Source organism: Aedes aegypti, chromosome 2 (genome assembly GCF_002204515.2).
Source record: "Aedes aegypti strain LVP_AGWG chromosome 2, AaegL5.0 Primary Assembly, whole genome shotgun sequence".
In the NCBI taxonomy this organism is placed as follows: Eukaryota; Metazoa; Arthropoda; class Insecta; order Diptera; family Culicidae; genus Aedes; species Aedes aegypti.
In genome coordinates this window covers 235123558-235140313 of record NC_035108.1, presented here as the reverse complement: position 1 = coordinate 235140313, position 16756 = coordinate 235123558, and the positions used below count along the sequence as shown (strand labels likewise).

At 34.7% G+C, this 16756-nt stretch overlaps 1 protein-coding gene across 4 annotated transcripts in view; it reads right to left on the bottom strand.

Annotated features, from left to right (window-relative positions):
- LOC5579522 (protein Wnt-5) overlaps positions 1–16756 on the bottom strand; it is a 158458-nt gene that overhangs the window by 21923 nt on the left and 119779 nt on the right. For all 4 annotated transcript variants that reach the window (XM_021844490.1, XM_021844491.1, XM_021844493.1 and 1 more), the window contains exon 5: positions 2106–2286. In XM_021844490.1, the coding sequence (XP_021700182.1) occupies positions 2106–2286 (181 nt within the window). The remainder of the gene's footprint in view (positions 1–2105; positions 2287–16756) is intronic.

The window sequence follows — 16756 nt, the reverse complement described above, 5'->3', positions numbered from 1 at the left end:
GTGTAAAGCTCTGTAATTTTTAAACTCGTTTAAATTTTGGTTCAATATTTCTACACATCTTTGTGTTACTTTCAAACAATATAATGTGAAGTGATAATCATGAAAAATCATAATCCAAACCTCTAATGGAACGATTTTTCGATGGACTATGTGTACTTGGTCCACTCTGACTGAACTAAACATCATCGTTCAGTGAGTTGGTTCACTCTGGCTGAACAATTTCGAGGAAAATAATAATCATATAATGCTTCAATAGTCAAACTGTGTGCATATCTATAAGATAAGCAGATTATCAAGACCCTTCGACACCAGTATCGTGTATTCTTCTATAATCCATACCGTCAATACCGAAATCAGTGGCATTACGATAGCTTGAACATTAAGGTATTACAGGGTCATTGCATTGAAGTAGTAGTAGTTCATTTATTTATCTTCAGATAGTTTACAAAATTTCATAGTGTTACAAATAAAAATTATAAAAAATCATGGGACCAGAAATATTCAAATATGTGTTCAGTCAGAGTGAACCAAGCGAAAATCTTGAATAGCGACCAAAATATACTGATCCAATAAGCGGGTTCTAGCACATTCCATACATACACCATAGAAATACCATAAGCTTCTATCGAACTCTGAAATTGACTCAAAAAAATGCAATAATCAATCAGTTTAGTGCTTTTCAACACTTGGTCCGCTCTGTCTGCACAGCAATTGTTGCAATTTCTGACCACCCATCCAAATATGGTAAATGGTCAATAATCAAAATCAAATGCATCGAATTAAGTATTATTTATAAATTTCTATTGATGGATAAGTAGATGAATCATTCGTTGAAGAAAAATCTGACAAATCTCTTGAAATGTTTTTCATTTCCTCGCATTGCTATGCGCGTTGATCATTTTCGCTATTATGGAAATAAGCACTTGGTCCTCTGTGACTGAACACTTATATCGATTTTTATTGACCATCCAAAGTAAATTTGTTACACATCTCTCACAGCTTAGAAGCAGACTCTGGTCCACTAAGAACGTAACGCCAAGAAAAAGAACAAGAATAAGACGAGGAAGCGTAACGGTAGTATTCAACATGTTTAACATCCAAAATGGCCGCCAAATGTTTTTCCTCCAAAATAATACTTTCAGTTTTTACTGGACTTGAAAATTGGTCATTTCATAGGGTAAATAGTTACCTTGTTTTTGAAGCTGGTTTTACCCAGTTTTCTCTCAACTTTCTGATGGTGATCTCTGAGTTCAATACGAATTTAGGTGAAAAAATGTTTTTCTGGTAAATTTCAAGATGGCGGCTTAATTAAAAATGGCCGCCGAGCATGCCCAAAACAACGGAATCCCTCTGTAGTTAATAACTCAAGCTGAAAATGCTAAAAATAGCTTTTTGCGCAAATTATACACGTTTTATTTCATAAAACTAATTTCCTTAAGAAGCTTATTGTCGTTTTTTATACTATATACTTAGTAAACAAGCATCTTGAATGTTGCTAGTTACTTTTCGATACAGTTTTCGTATGAGACACATAAAAACACGTACACGTGAAGAAAAAAATGTTTATATGGATGATCTTGAATGAACAGTACAAATAATGTTACAATTTATATCTTCGAAACATTTTTCATCCTCTTCACGAAATTGGTTTACGCCTATGTTGATTTTGAATACGAATGCATAAAACGTATAGCGGATTATACGTTGAACGTTGTATGATACGAAGCTCGTGGTGCATATACTTGATATCATACTACCAGAAGCAAGGGTATATAGGGGAAAAAGTAAACACGTCGGATGACTTTGGTAACGCATTATTCGCACACAAATTTCAACCTCTAACGATTACATGCGAGGGTATCATAAAAACCATAAGTGTTTTCGACGTGAAGTGTCATTTAGGATGTGAAATTATTGCATCTCTTCAGTGGCATAGTGGCAGCCGAACTACACACAAGCCTAAGCTCTTAGTTTGCTCTCGCTTTTTGGTGCCGTTGAACATCGATTTGATATGCATTGTCGTATCACTGCTGGAAATTGTCCTCATAAATTATTACATAAAATTCAGTAAAGTTGGCCCTTGTCCTGTATGTGGTAGCTCTTACTTGTAACCAAATTCCATGTCATCTCCACAGCCACCCCAGGTCCAATCTTCGTGAAGTTGTGAAGGCCGAGAGCTCCGCGAACATCCACATGATGCTAACTGTCCGTCACGGCAGGCGCGAGCGATAAAACTGGCAGCAGCAGCCGCCGCCAGCGCATGGACGAATGCCATCTCCGGTGAACCTGTAACGGAACCATAAATATTTGCAGGTTTAATAAAAAATAATATTACTACATCACGGATAGCCAACTATCCAAAAGTTTTTTAAGGATTAAATTGAAGGGGTCGATGGAAGGAGAATATCCGCCACGATAAAATATATGTTTTAACATTCGACTAGTTTATAGTGCGCTTGGTTGGAAATATTTATAGCTAACCTAATGTACTATCTTCTCTTCATAACTCAATATCGAGTTATAGAACCAGTAAATGTTGGTTATCATGGAAAGTTGCACCGATTTTGTGTTCAATAACTAATTATCTTATTAACTTGATGATCTAATAAATATCTAATGAGAGAGAGAGAGAGTTTATTGTTCTTACATATTGTCAATAAATAATAAACAGATTGTACGACATTCCCTTGAAAAGGATCTTAAATTTTTTTATATAATCCTGTATTTGATCAGTAACATTTGCATTTTGCCCATTTTGAGTTAATCCCGCATTCAGTAGTGGTATTGAAATTTGCAAATTTGTTCTACAAAACTCGGAAAAATGCAATGTTGTTTAACGTTAACAGGAATACCGAAAGTTTATTTGAAAAATGTGACTTATAAATTTTCTAGCTCAGAACAAATACTTGCATGATTTCTCAATGAGAATATCAAATCATAAAAATCAATACAATGTTTAGGAAATTCATCGAAAATGTATCGTTTTTCTTCAATAAAATTTTAACGATACCTATTTTTTGCATTTTTTCAAGAAATTCATTAAGATGAACAGATCCAAAAACAAATTGATTGAAAATGCCTCAATTTTCTTACTAGCATTAAAATCCACAACAAGACAAAACAACTTGGTGTTTGTTTTGATACCTAATTTTCGCAGTTGTTACTGATATGCGGTTATAGGTAAATTAACTGTTGTGAATTGTTTTTCATACTTTCAGAAACATATGGAAGTATCTTTCAAATCAATTCAATTGATCATAAAAAATCAAAGTAAAATAAGACAAAAAAGCTTGTAAAGTTTCTGTACATATTATAAAAAAAAATATCTTTAATTTTTATGTGGAAGAACTTGTAGGGGAAAAGCACTAATCTTCGACCTTCAAGAATTCTGTGCCAATTTTCAAATTTTCATACAAAGTAGGCCAAAATCGTATGGATGGGTCGAAAATTTAGTGCTGGGTCGAAAATTGGTGGTTTTCCCCTAGAAGATGTTTGTCAACCTTTGATCTTTGCTGACGGCTGATGACAACCTGAGAGAGAGGAGACAGCTCACTGACAGTTGGCATGTTTTCTTGCCTTCTTTGACTTCTTTCTTTTGTTCTTGGGTTGTGCACAACGGTCGGATGAATTTATTTTGGTCAAAATCATATTCGCTTGTTGTTGTTCCTTATGAAAAAGGATATGAATATAAAAAAAAATCAATAGCAGTTTGCCAACACACAACTACATTTAGGTATTAAACTTTTTTGAAATGTGAAATTATCGAAAAATACCTAGAAATTTTAATTACGTTTACTTGAATTTAGACAGTTTTTCACGCTCAGTCTTTCGAATGTGCAGTTTTCCAGTAACAGTTTGTGATAGGTTCCCTTGACTTTTAAGAGCTCGCAATCTGAGCCAACTGCCTCCTCTCTCTCTATCAGATGATAACGTTAGCCGTGAAATATGGAGGTGCATCATCAGTGGAAGTCAGGCCTACTATGGCCTCCACAAGAAGCTGCGGTCAAAAAAGATGCACACCCGCACCAAATGTACCATGTACAAAACGCTCATAAGACCTGTGTTATCTATATGCATGAAACGTGGACGATGCTCGAGGAGGACCTGCAAGCACTTGAAGAATGAACCACGAGCTCGCACAACTCTACGGCGAATCCAGTATCCAGAGGGTGGCCAAAGCTGGAAGAATTCCACTAGAGTTTGTATCCTTTGACAGATACGCGTATTTCGAACTCAACTGTAAGGCCGTCTTCACTGTCATGTACTAGACTTGACACTGAAGACGGCCTTACAGTTGAGGTTGAAGTTTTATTTATTTATTTGACGTAGAATGTGTTGGGCAAGAGTGCCAGATAACAACCCTACAAAGATGGTGTTCGCTTCGGATCCGGTCGGTACAAGAAGGCTTCGAGCGCAGCGAGCAGGTGGGCGGATCAAGTGCGCATCGAATTGGCGAGCGTGGGGCAGAACCGAGGAAGGAGAGATGCGGCCACGTACTGAGTATTGTGGCGTGAAATTGTTGATTCAGTGTTATCTGTTTAGATGTTAACTAAATACATGATTTACAAATGAAAGGATAAATGCTGTCAGTAAGGTAAGTTTAGAATCTAGCATAACACTTAAATCTCTAATCTTATCGTACTTTTCAACAATTGAAAGTGATAGTAATCTGTGGAATACTTCGTTTTCTGCTGTATGTGATTAGAATACATTTTTTGACGTTTAATAAAAGTATGATTTTGCTACACCTTTTATAAGATATTAACGTATTTAATTCAGAAAAATGTCACTGTCTTTCTTGCTATTGATTTCTATATAAAGTTTTATATCACCAGCAGACTTTACAGAAACAGATTTTTCTCAGCAATAAAAGTTGAACTCACAACAAGAATCCTCAAATTATTCGAGTGCAAGTGCATCGAAATGCGAGATTTTTTTTTGCTTCTATGCTCACTAGACTGATGCAAATTTTGAAGTTTTTGCTCCCCTATGCTTAAACGATGTCAATTATGATGAAAATGATCCTCCAAAATTCGAAGTGATTCGGAAGAAATTTGGTTGTGCACACGCTATTTGAAGTTTATATGGAAATTACTAGGCAAACCTTTTGTGTTCATTCCTCTAACTGCTCGTCATAATAATCTATGGAAAAGTGAACACACTCATCTCATGTGAAAACTTCCCAGCTACAACTTTGCCGAAGACCACATTTCGATGGGACGTAAGGATAATTTATTATTTTTGATAACAAAGTCTAAATCATGCTGAGATGATCATTCAATTACTTTCAGAGCAACACTGCTTTTTTGCTGTAGAACATAGTAGCCTGGAATACTTTGATCTATTCTTCCCGCCAGGAGCACCACTGTTGCCTGCCGAACCGTTGGTGAAGCATGCTACATGCAAACCAACTTTATGATGATGAATAACAATTTATCCTGACGTCCAATCAAAAAGTGGTCTTCGGCAAAGTTGTAGGTGGGAGGATTTCACATTAGAAGAATTTGTTCACTTTTCCATAAAATATTTTGACGAAGAGATAGAGGGCCGAATACAAAAGATTGGCGTTTTCCATAGTAATCTCCATGTAAACTTCAAATAGCGTGTGCACAGTCAAATTTCTTCCGAATCACTTCAAACTTTGGGAGGATGCTATTTACCATAATTAAAATCGTTTAAGTATAGGGGAGCAAACATTTCAAAATTTGCATCACTCTAATGCTCACCCTTACTCGCACATTAAAAGAATATTTGAGTGACCCGTCCGAACAAAACAGGCCTCGCGGAGCTTATTATCCGAAAAGTTTGTATGAGTCTCTTGGAAAAAAGTAACAAAAAGATAAACGATCCTTGGATTACCTGCTGCTCTATCATCCAAAGTCATTGTAGATGGAAGATTGTTAAACTTCATCTTCGCTTTAGCATAGGGTAGAAGCACCGGTTTTGGCCATACGCCAGTTGTAGCCATAGGGGATTATACATCGTTTTACATAGCCAATCAGCATGAAACCTTTTGTGTTCAGTAGATCACATTCACTAGATAGAGCTACATTCATTTACCCGTCCAAATTGATTCAAAACATAAGAAAAACAATTAATTTTCCTTATAATTTTAACTCCCATACACCTCATTTGGCCAGGGCACTCCTAATTTGGCCACTCTTATGAGAAATCAATGTGATTGGCCAATTTAGGAACCGAAGTTAAATCTCTGGCCGAAACTGGTTCCGTTGACCTATATTGACCAACGGGATTTTCAAAGCGAAAAAATGGTTTTAGCTCAGTTTTGATATTTACACACATAATATGGATTGAAAGCTTGCATTTGACATATTTGTAGTATAAATACGGCTTTCCATTTAATTTTTATCGACATTTTCTCTTAGACTGGCCAAAACCGGCGCTTTTACCCTAATTGAAAAAAACCTCTCCACTGGCATTCAAATATCAATTGGTTCTAGTTTCTATGAAAATTATGAATTTCAATTAAACTTTACATCACACAAATACAAGAGCGATAGAAAAAATGTTGATAATAAATCTTTGAGCTGTTTAGTGGAATACCTATAAGTAAATTAGAAACCGAATTTAGTACTATAGGTACCATTTAATTCCACTAGAGTTTGTATCCTTCGACAGATACGCGTATTTCGACCGTCTTCAGTGTCGTGTACTAGACTCGACTTCTAGTTTATATTAAATGGTATAGTACTCAATTCGGTTTCTCATTCACTTAGACAAAATGTGTTTTGGCTTCCAAAAATCCGGAACATATACGGTGTTCGTTGGCCAAGATGCATGGTCAAGCAAGATACTGAAACTTGACCAAGTATTCCTCCAAATGCTTCTGGACGCATCCCATTTCATCATTTTTTCCAAAATGTTATAACCATTTGAATTTATATAAAATTTTACCTATCTCAATCCTTTTGCCTATCCGCTGTATTTTAAATTTCTTATCAAATTTACGTACACAATAAGTTTGAATCCCTTGTAAATAAAGCGTTGTAATTTCAAACATTTTGGCGTATTTTACCCGGTTACCTTATACAGCGGTTGTTTGCCAAGGATAAATGCAGCGCAGCATTTAGCACCACCAAATTTGTTTGTATGGTTGATTGAATTTTTGGAGCTGTTAGTTTCAAGCTTCGGATGAAGGACAAAATCCGATGAGATAACATAAAAACAATTCGCTGCGGTTCATTAGTGAGCGTGCACGTAAAAGTTAATCATTTACAAGTCTGAGAAAAAAAAGAGAAATGTTCCAACGAGAAGGCGTTCCATCAATTAGGTAGGCTGGAGAGACCCATTCTTTGCAGAGACCCCTTGTTCAGTTCAAATTTCGAACCGATATGATACACGTACGGTCGAATAATAAGCTTCCTTCTAGGTGGCATACCGGCAGAACGAGTGTCGAGAAGAATAATAAAGCATAATTTATGACACATTCACGCCGAAAGAGAGCGTACCGCAACTTCAAAGGGAAAATATTTTGTCGGAATGCCGACATTGTGTGATGCGGTAGTATTTTGTGCCTTGTGGCATTTTCTCCTTGTTCACACATAATCATGTTTGACCACCGATCAGCCTCAGTTCATGTTCGAGCTGGACCCGATTGGTTAGGTGAGTGTATATGTGGCGGCATTGAATTAATCGTTTTCAATTATGCAAATCAGGGGAGGAAGGAGAAGTGATCTCCATGTCGACCGTGTTAGGTTAATTATTTTGTGAATTTACTGTATCCGTTCGATAACTGCACAGATATTACTAATATGGATTGGCAAATAGATACCCGTATTTGTTTATATACCTGATAGGAACACAGGTTTATATTTGGCGTTAGAACACCAGAATTATATGGTAAATATCGAAGTGGAGTAAATTTGGATTGCAAAGCGGTGTTATAATCCAGTTTTGAAGTCTTCTAAGTAAAGCTTTAGGGTGATCAAAGTATTTTGGACAGATCGTTATTCGTATATAATTTGGACTTTTGCGGCAAAATCAAATGGAGGTGGCCAAATTATTTACGAGTAACGCTCTGTCCAAAATACATAAAACACCCTATGCGATGTAAACACAGACAAAGAGACGTAACACTGGAAACAAATTTCTTTAAAATCCATTGCCCAGTTCACATCATCGTCATCTGGTGAGGGCTATTTCACAAATTTCATAAAAGCTGAAAGTGGTGGGTGGGTGTCCTCATGATGTTACAACTCATACAAAATTTATAGGAATACAAAAAGCGTCCCGAAGGAGTGAGTGGGTATCTAAAATGATCATTTTTGGCGTCATAAAATATATGAATGTACCCTGAGTATGTTGAACGAAATAGTGGAATTTGGGGCAAGGTTGCCACCTTAAGCAAATTGTTTTCTAACTTTGCCTAAAGCTTATAAAATCCACCTATTTAGCCTCATGATATTAGTTTCACATCTTTGTATAACCACTGTGCCATTTAAAAAGAAAATAACTTCAAAAAGTATTAGTTTTGGAGCTTCTCAAATATCATCCAAAATATCCTATTTTTCGACACTATGGGACAAGACGGCCACCGAATGAACATCGCATGTAATTCTACTTGTAATGAAATTTTCTTTATTACCTATTAATATTACTTAAAAAGCAGATGCTAATCGATAGTTTAAAAATAATTTTAAGTTTACTGTAATAAGGGAATGCTTTATAACAAGATTCAAGACAAGCGTAACTCTCAATTGCTAAATTCGAAAACCTAAAATGGTTATTTTTGTCTCCATTCAATACAGTATATGTATTACCCTAATATTACGTCGAATATGTATAATATTACACTAGATCAGCACTACATAACGGTAAAATATTGATGTATATATGTAAAACGGTACTTATTAAGCCGAAAATCATGTTATTTTGAGAAAAAAAAAACACATTGAGGACAAAAAACTCAGTTATTCCCCTACTATACTTCAGAAACCACTACTGGTGCCTCATTTTGATTTATTATTATAATTTTGTTGATAATGTTTACATTTTTATAAATTTCACTCCAACAATTTTCGTTTACCAAATAGGTGGCACACTTGCCCAATAAGTATAGATTTCAATCAAACTGGATTTCGTATGTAAAACTAAATACTTTTTTCGTTCAAATGCCACAATAACTTACGTTTCTAAGTACGTTAGAAAAATCTGTTAATAATTTATCTTTTACCATGCTATTTGGAAACAACGAAATTTTATTAAAACATACTCAAATTTGGTTGTCTTTGTAAAAGTCGATGTGAATACGTTAAAAATAGAGCAATTTTCATCATATTTTGATCATTGTATTGTGAACTATAAGGGAACATGCTACTGTTTTGTAATCGTAATCTCAAGTATGCTTGTTTTTTTCTTTAGCTTCGTTTAAGGAGTGCATTGAAAAATAGTCACCAACTGTTAAAACAAAAATGAGTTTAGCCTACAAACAAATTGATGATCAGGATACCTAGCATTCCACTTAAATATGATAAACTTGATCAATTGCTGCAGTAGGTTTCCAAAATTAAAAAGTTATGCAACTCACTCAATTTAAGGTTATTGAACTTGAATCTTACAACTGATTGATAATATTGCGTAAAAAAATGACATTTTTGCGTGTCTCCAGTAGAATTGGGGTCACTGAAGCTGATGCCAGTCTTAGAAATGCTCCAGCACTTTACAATTTTTAGCTACATGTCGCGAAAGTTTCTTAAAACACTGGTTTCATTGATGTTTACATGAAATTTAAGCAATGATTTATCAATCTTTCTTTATGATATAATCCACCAAACATGCAGAATAGGACTTTAACTTTCATTTTAGATATAATTTGGTTGAAATTGCACGATAAAATTTGGATTAAATCGTTTTTATTCAACATACTTGCAGTCTCCATACAAAATTCTTCGTTTCTCTTATATGACAAAATATAATACTTTTCCATCAACCATCAAAAAATAACTTTTAAGCTTTTTTTTAGTAAAATTTTACATTTTCAACAGCTAATATCTCGAAAACCAGACGTGCTATGATATTTATGAAAATGGCAATGGATTCAACCCTTAACCTTCGGGCTGTCGCGCTGTTGTACTTTGTACAACAGTTGTGATTTATATGCTATCATTTTGCAACAAAGATATCTATCGACACCAAACCAAAATGTATTCCTCAAGAATCTTTTTAAGAACAATACTCGACAGTTTTTATTTACAGTATGACCCTTTATATTGCGGTAAAATCAACAAATGTACATGAAAGTCGCATAATAATGAACGCACTATGTACGGTTCGAGTAAACCACAGTTTTAAATCGGTATATCTCAAAATCCAGATGATATAGAAACTTGGGGTCTTTAGTAAAGTTGTTCTGGAGGTGAAGCGCTATCTGATGGTACCCCATTTAATTAGGAATTTGACCGCTAGGTGGCACTAGTGGGCATGAAAGTTTTACTTTTGTTTTGCAAATATTTCAGGATCCTGATCATTTAGAAGGATGGCGTCTTCGGCAAAGTTGTTAAGTAAGTTAAGGACTATCATTGTTCGAGCTAGATGATTCAAAATTTTGCCACTAGGCGACGCTAGTGTGCATGAAACTTTTGTTTGCAGATATCTCAGGAGCCTGACCACTTAGAAAGATAGTGTCTTCGGCAAAGTAGTTCAGTAGCTCAACACGCAGAGAAAACAATTTTAATATCAAATATATTCTGTATCATTATAACAATATATCTGTATTATTTGCCGGCTTATAATTGCCTTTCATTGTTTCAATAACAACTCGTAATTTGGTTTAAAAATATTTATTGTTGAATTTGACAGCTGGGTCAAATATGGTGCAACAAAATTATTTTTTGTTTCAACTTTTTTTTCTTTTGAAACAACAATTTTCTGCATTAAAATAAAACCTATCGTTTTTAAAACAAAATTACACTGTTTTTGATGTGACAATGTTTTTGTTTGAATTAAAAACTGATTTTTTCAAATCCCAGTCCCCTGAACCCTTTGTTTTTTTTCTTTTTATAAAATAAACAACGATAATCGTTCCGAATAGCTTACTTTATTTCCACTTACGTAAGAAGTATATGACACTTGCACTTACATAATCCGAAGCAATTGGCGAATGAACTTTATCCGTTCCGCGACAAAAAAAAAGTCGCGTAGGAGTTGACTGCAATAATATAAAATACTTTAGTACAAACGAAAATGTAGGAAGAATGGCCAAAACTTACCAAAAATAGCTTTGATTATGTTTCTTGCCGCTGAAAACTAAAATGGCGGGACTGTTTTTATGCTATACGCATGATTAATTGAATCAACAAAGAAGGAAATTGAAACAAATAAAACTATCATTTGACGTAATGATTTTCTTTTTTATTTTAACAAATTTTCTAGTTAAGATTGCTCCCATTTAATTCAACAATATTTTTGATTTATTCTGATAATAAATATTGTTGTTCCAACGCATTTTTTAATTGCAACAAATTAAAAATGTTTATTGAAAACAATACGAATATTTATTATTTTGAATAGCTGTTAATTCTCTGCGTGAAGGACTATCATTATTTGAGCCAAGAAATAGGATATTTTGCCACCAGGCGGTGCTATTGAGCATTAAATATTTGTTTTTCGGATACTGCAGAATCTTGACTTTTTAGACAGGCACCTTCAGCAAAGTTGTTTAGAAGCTCAGGAACTATCATTATTTTACAAAATCTCGAACTTTAAGGATTAAACAAAGAAATAATTTGAGCTACTGAGCAACTCTGCCGAAGACGCCATCTTTCTAAGTGATCAGGCTCCTGAGATATTTGCGACACAAATGTTTTAAGCTCACTAGCGCCGCCTGGTGGCAAAATTTTGAATCAACTAGCTCTAACAATGAAAGTCCATAAGTTACTGAGCAACTTTGCCGAAGACGCCATCTTTCTAAGTGGTCAGACTCCTGGGATATTCGCAAAACCAAGGGTGTTGTACAAAGTACAACGCGCGACTACTCGCGTTACAAAAATTCGCGCGACGACCGAAAGGTTAATTAAGTAAATAGTGGTATTTCGGTGCTTGAGACAAAAACGTGTTCCGCAGTGTAAGTCGAAAATATAAGAAAATCAGGAATAGGTATCAACTAATGCGACATAAGATACGATATTTTGTCGATATTATTTTTTTTTCTACTTGGATCATTGCAGACACAATTGCAAATGCCAATTTGTGCAATATTTTGTTTTTAATGCTGAATTAATCTGGTTGTACATTCCCATGCAAAAGTTTTGATTGATCTCCTTAAAAACATACGAAAGTGTTTTGTCCATATTACATATTACATCGATTACACGTCTAATTGAAAACTCTCTTTGGCGCATTCAAAAAGCAATGAGTTATTCCTACTTAGGCATTTGGATCAAACAGTTTTTGAATTGTGTTTACCGTTTTGATTCATATTACGGACACTTAAGGCCTTAGTGACGTATAACTCATAGAAAAGCATATAAAATAAATCCGTCTATATGATTCCTTTACCTTCCTTTGCCGAGTGGTTAGAGTCCGAGGCTACAAAGCAAAGCCATGCTGAAGGTGTCTGGGTTCGATTCCCGGTCGGTCCAGGATCTTTTCGTAATGGAAATTTCCTTCACTTCCCTGGGCTTTAAGTATCATCGTACCTGCCACACGATATACGAATGCGAAAAATGGTAATTCAGGCAAAGAAAGCTCTCAGTTAATAACTGTGGGAAGTGCTCATAAGAATACTAAGCTGAGAAGCCGGCACTGTCCCAGTCCCAGGACGTAATGCCAAGAAGAAGAAGAAGAATATTTTTTTTACGTTATTAAGCCTTCAAAACACTCAACTTTCGAATGGTGGGTGAAGGTTTTGATTCTGTAATATGAACAATTTTAAATAAGAAGAAATGTGTGGTCTTTTCATGATTCTTATTTCGGACGCTTCCTTCCTTTTGCCTCATATTCCGGACACTGTGATTCGAATTCCAGACAGCTCATTGAAATCATATATAGAAAAATCAATTCGTCAAACCATTAAGCAGGCCTGCCCAACATTTTTGGCTCTTTTTCGACATTAATGGTTGGTGTGTTCGCAAGAATAGATCATTATAAACAAAATTAGTCTCAAATGAAAGCTTTGTAGTATATCTGTTTAATCCATGTTGGAAATTTTAAATTTATATCAAACTCTTCGCTAGCGATGCATGCAAAGGTAAAAATCAGTCCGGCCTGCGGGCCGGATCATTTTTTGGACTTAATTGCATCGGTAGCAAAGAGATTGATATAAATTTTAAATTTCCAGCATGGATTAGACAAATATACTACCAAGCTTTCATTTGAGACTAATTTTGTTCATATCGGTCTATTCTTGCGAACGCACCAACCATTAATTTCGAAAAAGAGCTAAAAAGGTTGGGCAGGCCTGCACTAAAGAGACTCCTAAGGCAGTTGGGCATTAATAATATCTATTTGAAAAGCTTATTAAAATAGCATCGAAAATGAAAACTTTTGAATGGCAAAAATTGAAATATTTCGTGTGAAATGTTTCCCATATAAAGTAGAGTGTCCGGAATTAGAAGTTTCCCGCAATATGAATCAAAACGGTACTCATGTTTTATTTAAAGTTGTGAGATTAAAAAAAAAATGACTATTTTTCTCAGTGTTGGATCGACTATAATTTAAAATCGATGCGTGATTAGAATCTCGTAATCTCAGAAATCAAAACGATCGGTGCACTAATGGTAAAAACGGGGTTTTCTGGAAAAATTGAAGATGCCAGCCTATTTTTTTGGCTTCAAATAAAAGCTACATCGTCCTCTATACGATGCCACTGTGTTTCATATGTGTTCCAAGGAAGAAAAGTGACATATCATGTGATGGAATGCCTGAGATTTATTAAAAAAGCCCATTCTTTTTGGCAAACTATTTAGTTAGCTGGCTCACGATAGGTCCACCAACTTGAGTTAACGCTTAAGTTTTAGCATGTTTTACCGAACAGAGTTAAAAAACTGAACTTCTAACGATATGTGCTTATGGCGTTTCAGCGAGAAATAGGGGGAGATCCAGACGAATTTTGACATAGTATTTTGATGATGTATTTTGATAATAAATTGACCAATCTTATAAGGTGGCACTCAACATAAACTGGAAATGTCTCGAATTCCGTAAATTTGTACATTATAGCATGTATTTACTCCAGGACTAGTATTTCATTGTTAATCTAACGCATTCGCAAATTTACAGGATTAATTGGAGTTTTACTTAATCTACAAGACGTCTATCGAAAAACCTCTTTCATATATGATGAAATATTGAAATAACACATTTAGCATGTTGTTCTGAACTTTCATTCTTCTTATTGTTATAGCATACTTGATACCGTGATTGATAAAAGCCATGAAAAATGGATGTATTTTGAGATATTGGTGCAAAAATTACAAAGATATCATATAACAAATTAAACTGTTCGAAACTGGAGGACAGAACAACTTTGTAGCTTGACCACATTTAGTTTAAATATGGTTCAAAACATATTCATACTTTCAAATTATGATTGTATTGCAATACGCTAGCGTGGTCAAAATTATTTTTCCTTATTTAAAATCATTACTGATGAAGTTCAAATTTAAGGCGATACGTCAACTTTTTATCTGCTTTCGAACATCTCCGTTTTTTTTTTTTGAAAAGGCGTGCATATTTTAAGGATGTATTATTCTACGCAAACATTATTCTCCATGATAGCTTCCTTTTCTTCTAATACACCATCTCATTTGGACCATGATTTCTCAATTTTTTGACAATGTCCGGTATTGGGTGCTCTCCGGTACTGGGGGATCTCCCCCTACTCAAGTGCCAATTTTGATCATCGAGCAGTCGATAAAAGAAATTTTAAATATTACCTTCGCCTCATTAGCCAATAACAAATTATCCTAGCACGAATCAAAATGTAGATTTGTTTGGTGTTTCAACGTTGAGGTGCAAGTAAAAATGTTGCAAATGTCAAAACTAAAAAAGCAGTTTTCTCTCTTTAAACAGACAAATTAAAGAAAATAAAAACACACAGCTCTTTCATTTGGAAAATAAAACAACTGTGTGCTTTAATTTTGTTCGATTTGTTGGTTTAAAAGGAGAAAACTGCTTTTTCAGTTCTGAAATTTGCTCCATTTTTACTTGGGCCTTAAACAAGTTGAATGTCGATATCATTTTTTTCATATTTCTCATTGGTAAATATAGATACTTCGCTAAACGCTATACCCCGCATATGACCACCAGTTGCCTGCGACTGACGTACTCTCCAGAGACAATGGCTTATTATCGTTCCTGTTACTTCCGAGCTGATGGGACAACGAATAAAACATCGTTGCTTATAAAAGATTCATTGGCTCCTCTTGGCAATTTGCAAAGAACCAGTTTCGTCAATGTCATCACGTTATGAAAGGATCTACGTAGGTCGACCGACTGACATGGCGACCTATATCAATCTTAACTAAAGGGAATATTAATAGAAAGTGTCGTGTTACTATACGCATACATACATAAATAGTTTTCTATCTTCATCCTACGTATGCAGAGCTTCCTAAAATCTTTCAGGATATTTTCCCTATGGAGAGGTGATATTACAACTTTATCTAGCATAGAGAGTATATTGACTGTTTGCACCTTTATGACAATAATTACTATGAGCTACTCTGTTTATGGAAAGGGGAAATCGTCTCTTCCGCTATGTCAGTTTTTGCCATTAAGGATGTTTATTTGGTAATTGAGTAAAACTTCTGATGATTACGTTGTATTACAAATGCAAAATGTTTCAAAACCTTTCGAAGTGAGTAATTACGAGTTGTAGATCTAGTGTAGTACTACTCATAACATATTTAGGAATTTTTCAACACATTCAAAATTTCAAGCTACTGTTAGCTATGTATTGTTGCATAAATTAGTTTTGTAATTATGATTTTTTCATCATTTATTAACGAGATATTTAACCCTGGGCTGGTTTACTTCGGGACCAACCGCTTTGCTTCCCTTCCGAAGGAAGTCGTCACTATAACTTTTTTTTTAAAGTCATAAGTGACTATCTCGGGGATGGAATTCGAACCCTGATGCTCAAATGATCATTCACTTGATAAAGACTTGTTGTATTTTTGACAGATTTGTTTTCTTCATCATAGCTGGTGTTTTAAAAGCTAGTGGGTTAAAAATATGCAAAAATATTTTTAATTACATCTTACTGCCGAATTTCAGAATATTTTATCGATAAAACCCTGCATAACGAGAAGAAAAAAATGGTCGAAATTATGTAAAGTCGTTATATTATAATATTATACCGCTCAAATATTTCTAAGTTACAAAATCGTGTCTTTATACCAAAATTGCTAGAGCTCATTAGCTACACAAAAACGCTTGTAAAAATTTGCTTGCTTTTACAACACACTGTTATAAATGCGTTGTTTCGAAAAGCTTATAATGTTGAAGCCAGATATATTCATACGCTTTATGGCCACGCTGTTGAACAGTAAGAAATGTCTGAAATCAGACGACCAAAAATCATAATCAGGGCAAACTATCTTAAAAACAAACGAATTTTTCAGTAACATGTAGAAAAATGGGGCAAAATTACCTGAAAACAGATACATTTTGACGATGTAGTCCATATGCTAACATTAAAGCGAATAAATAATAAAATCTATCATACTATACAATCCATCTAAGTAAAAGTTTTAATAAAATAATTCAAACCGTTTGTTTTGTTTTCCTGTTAATT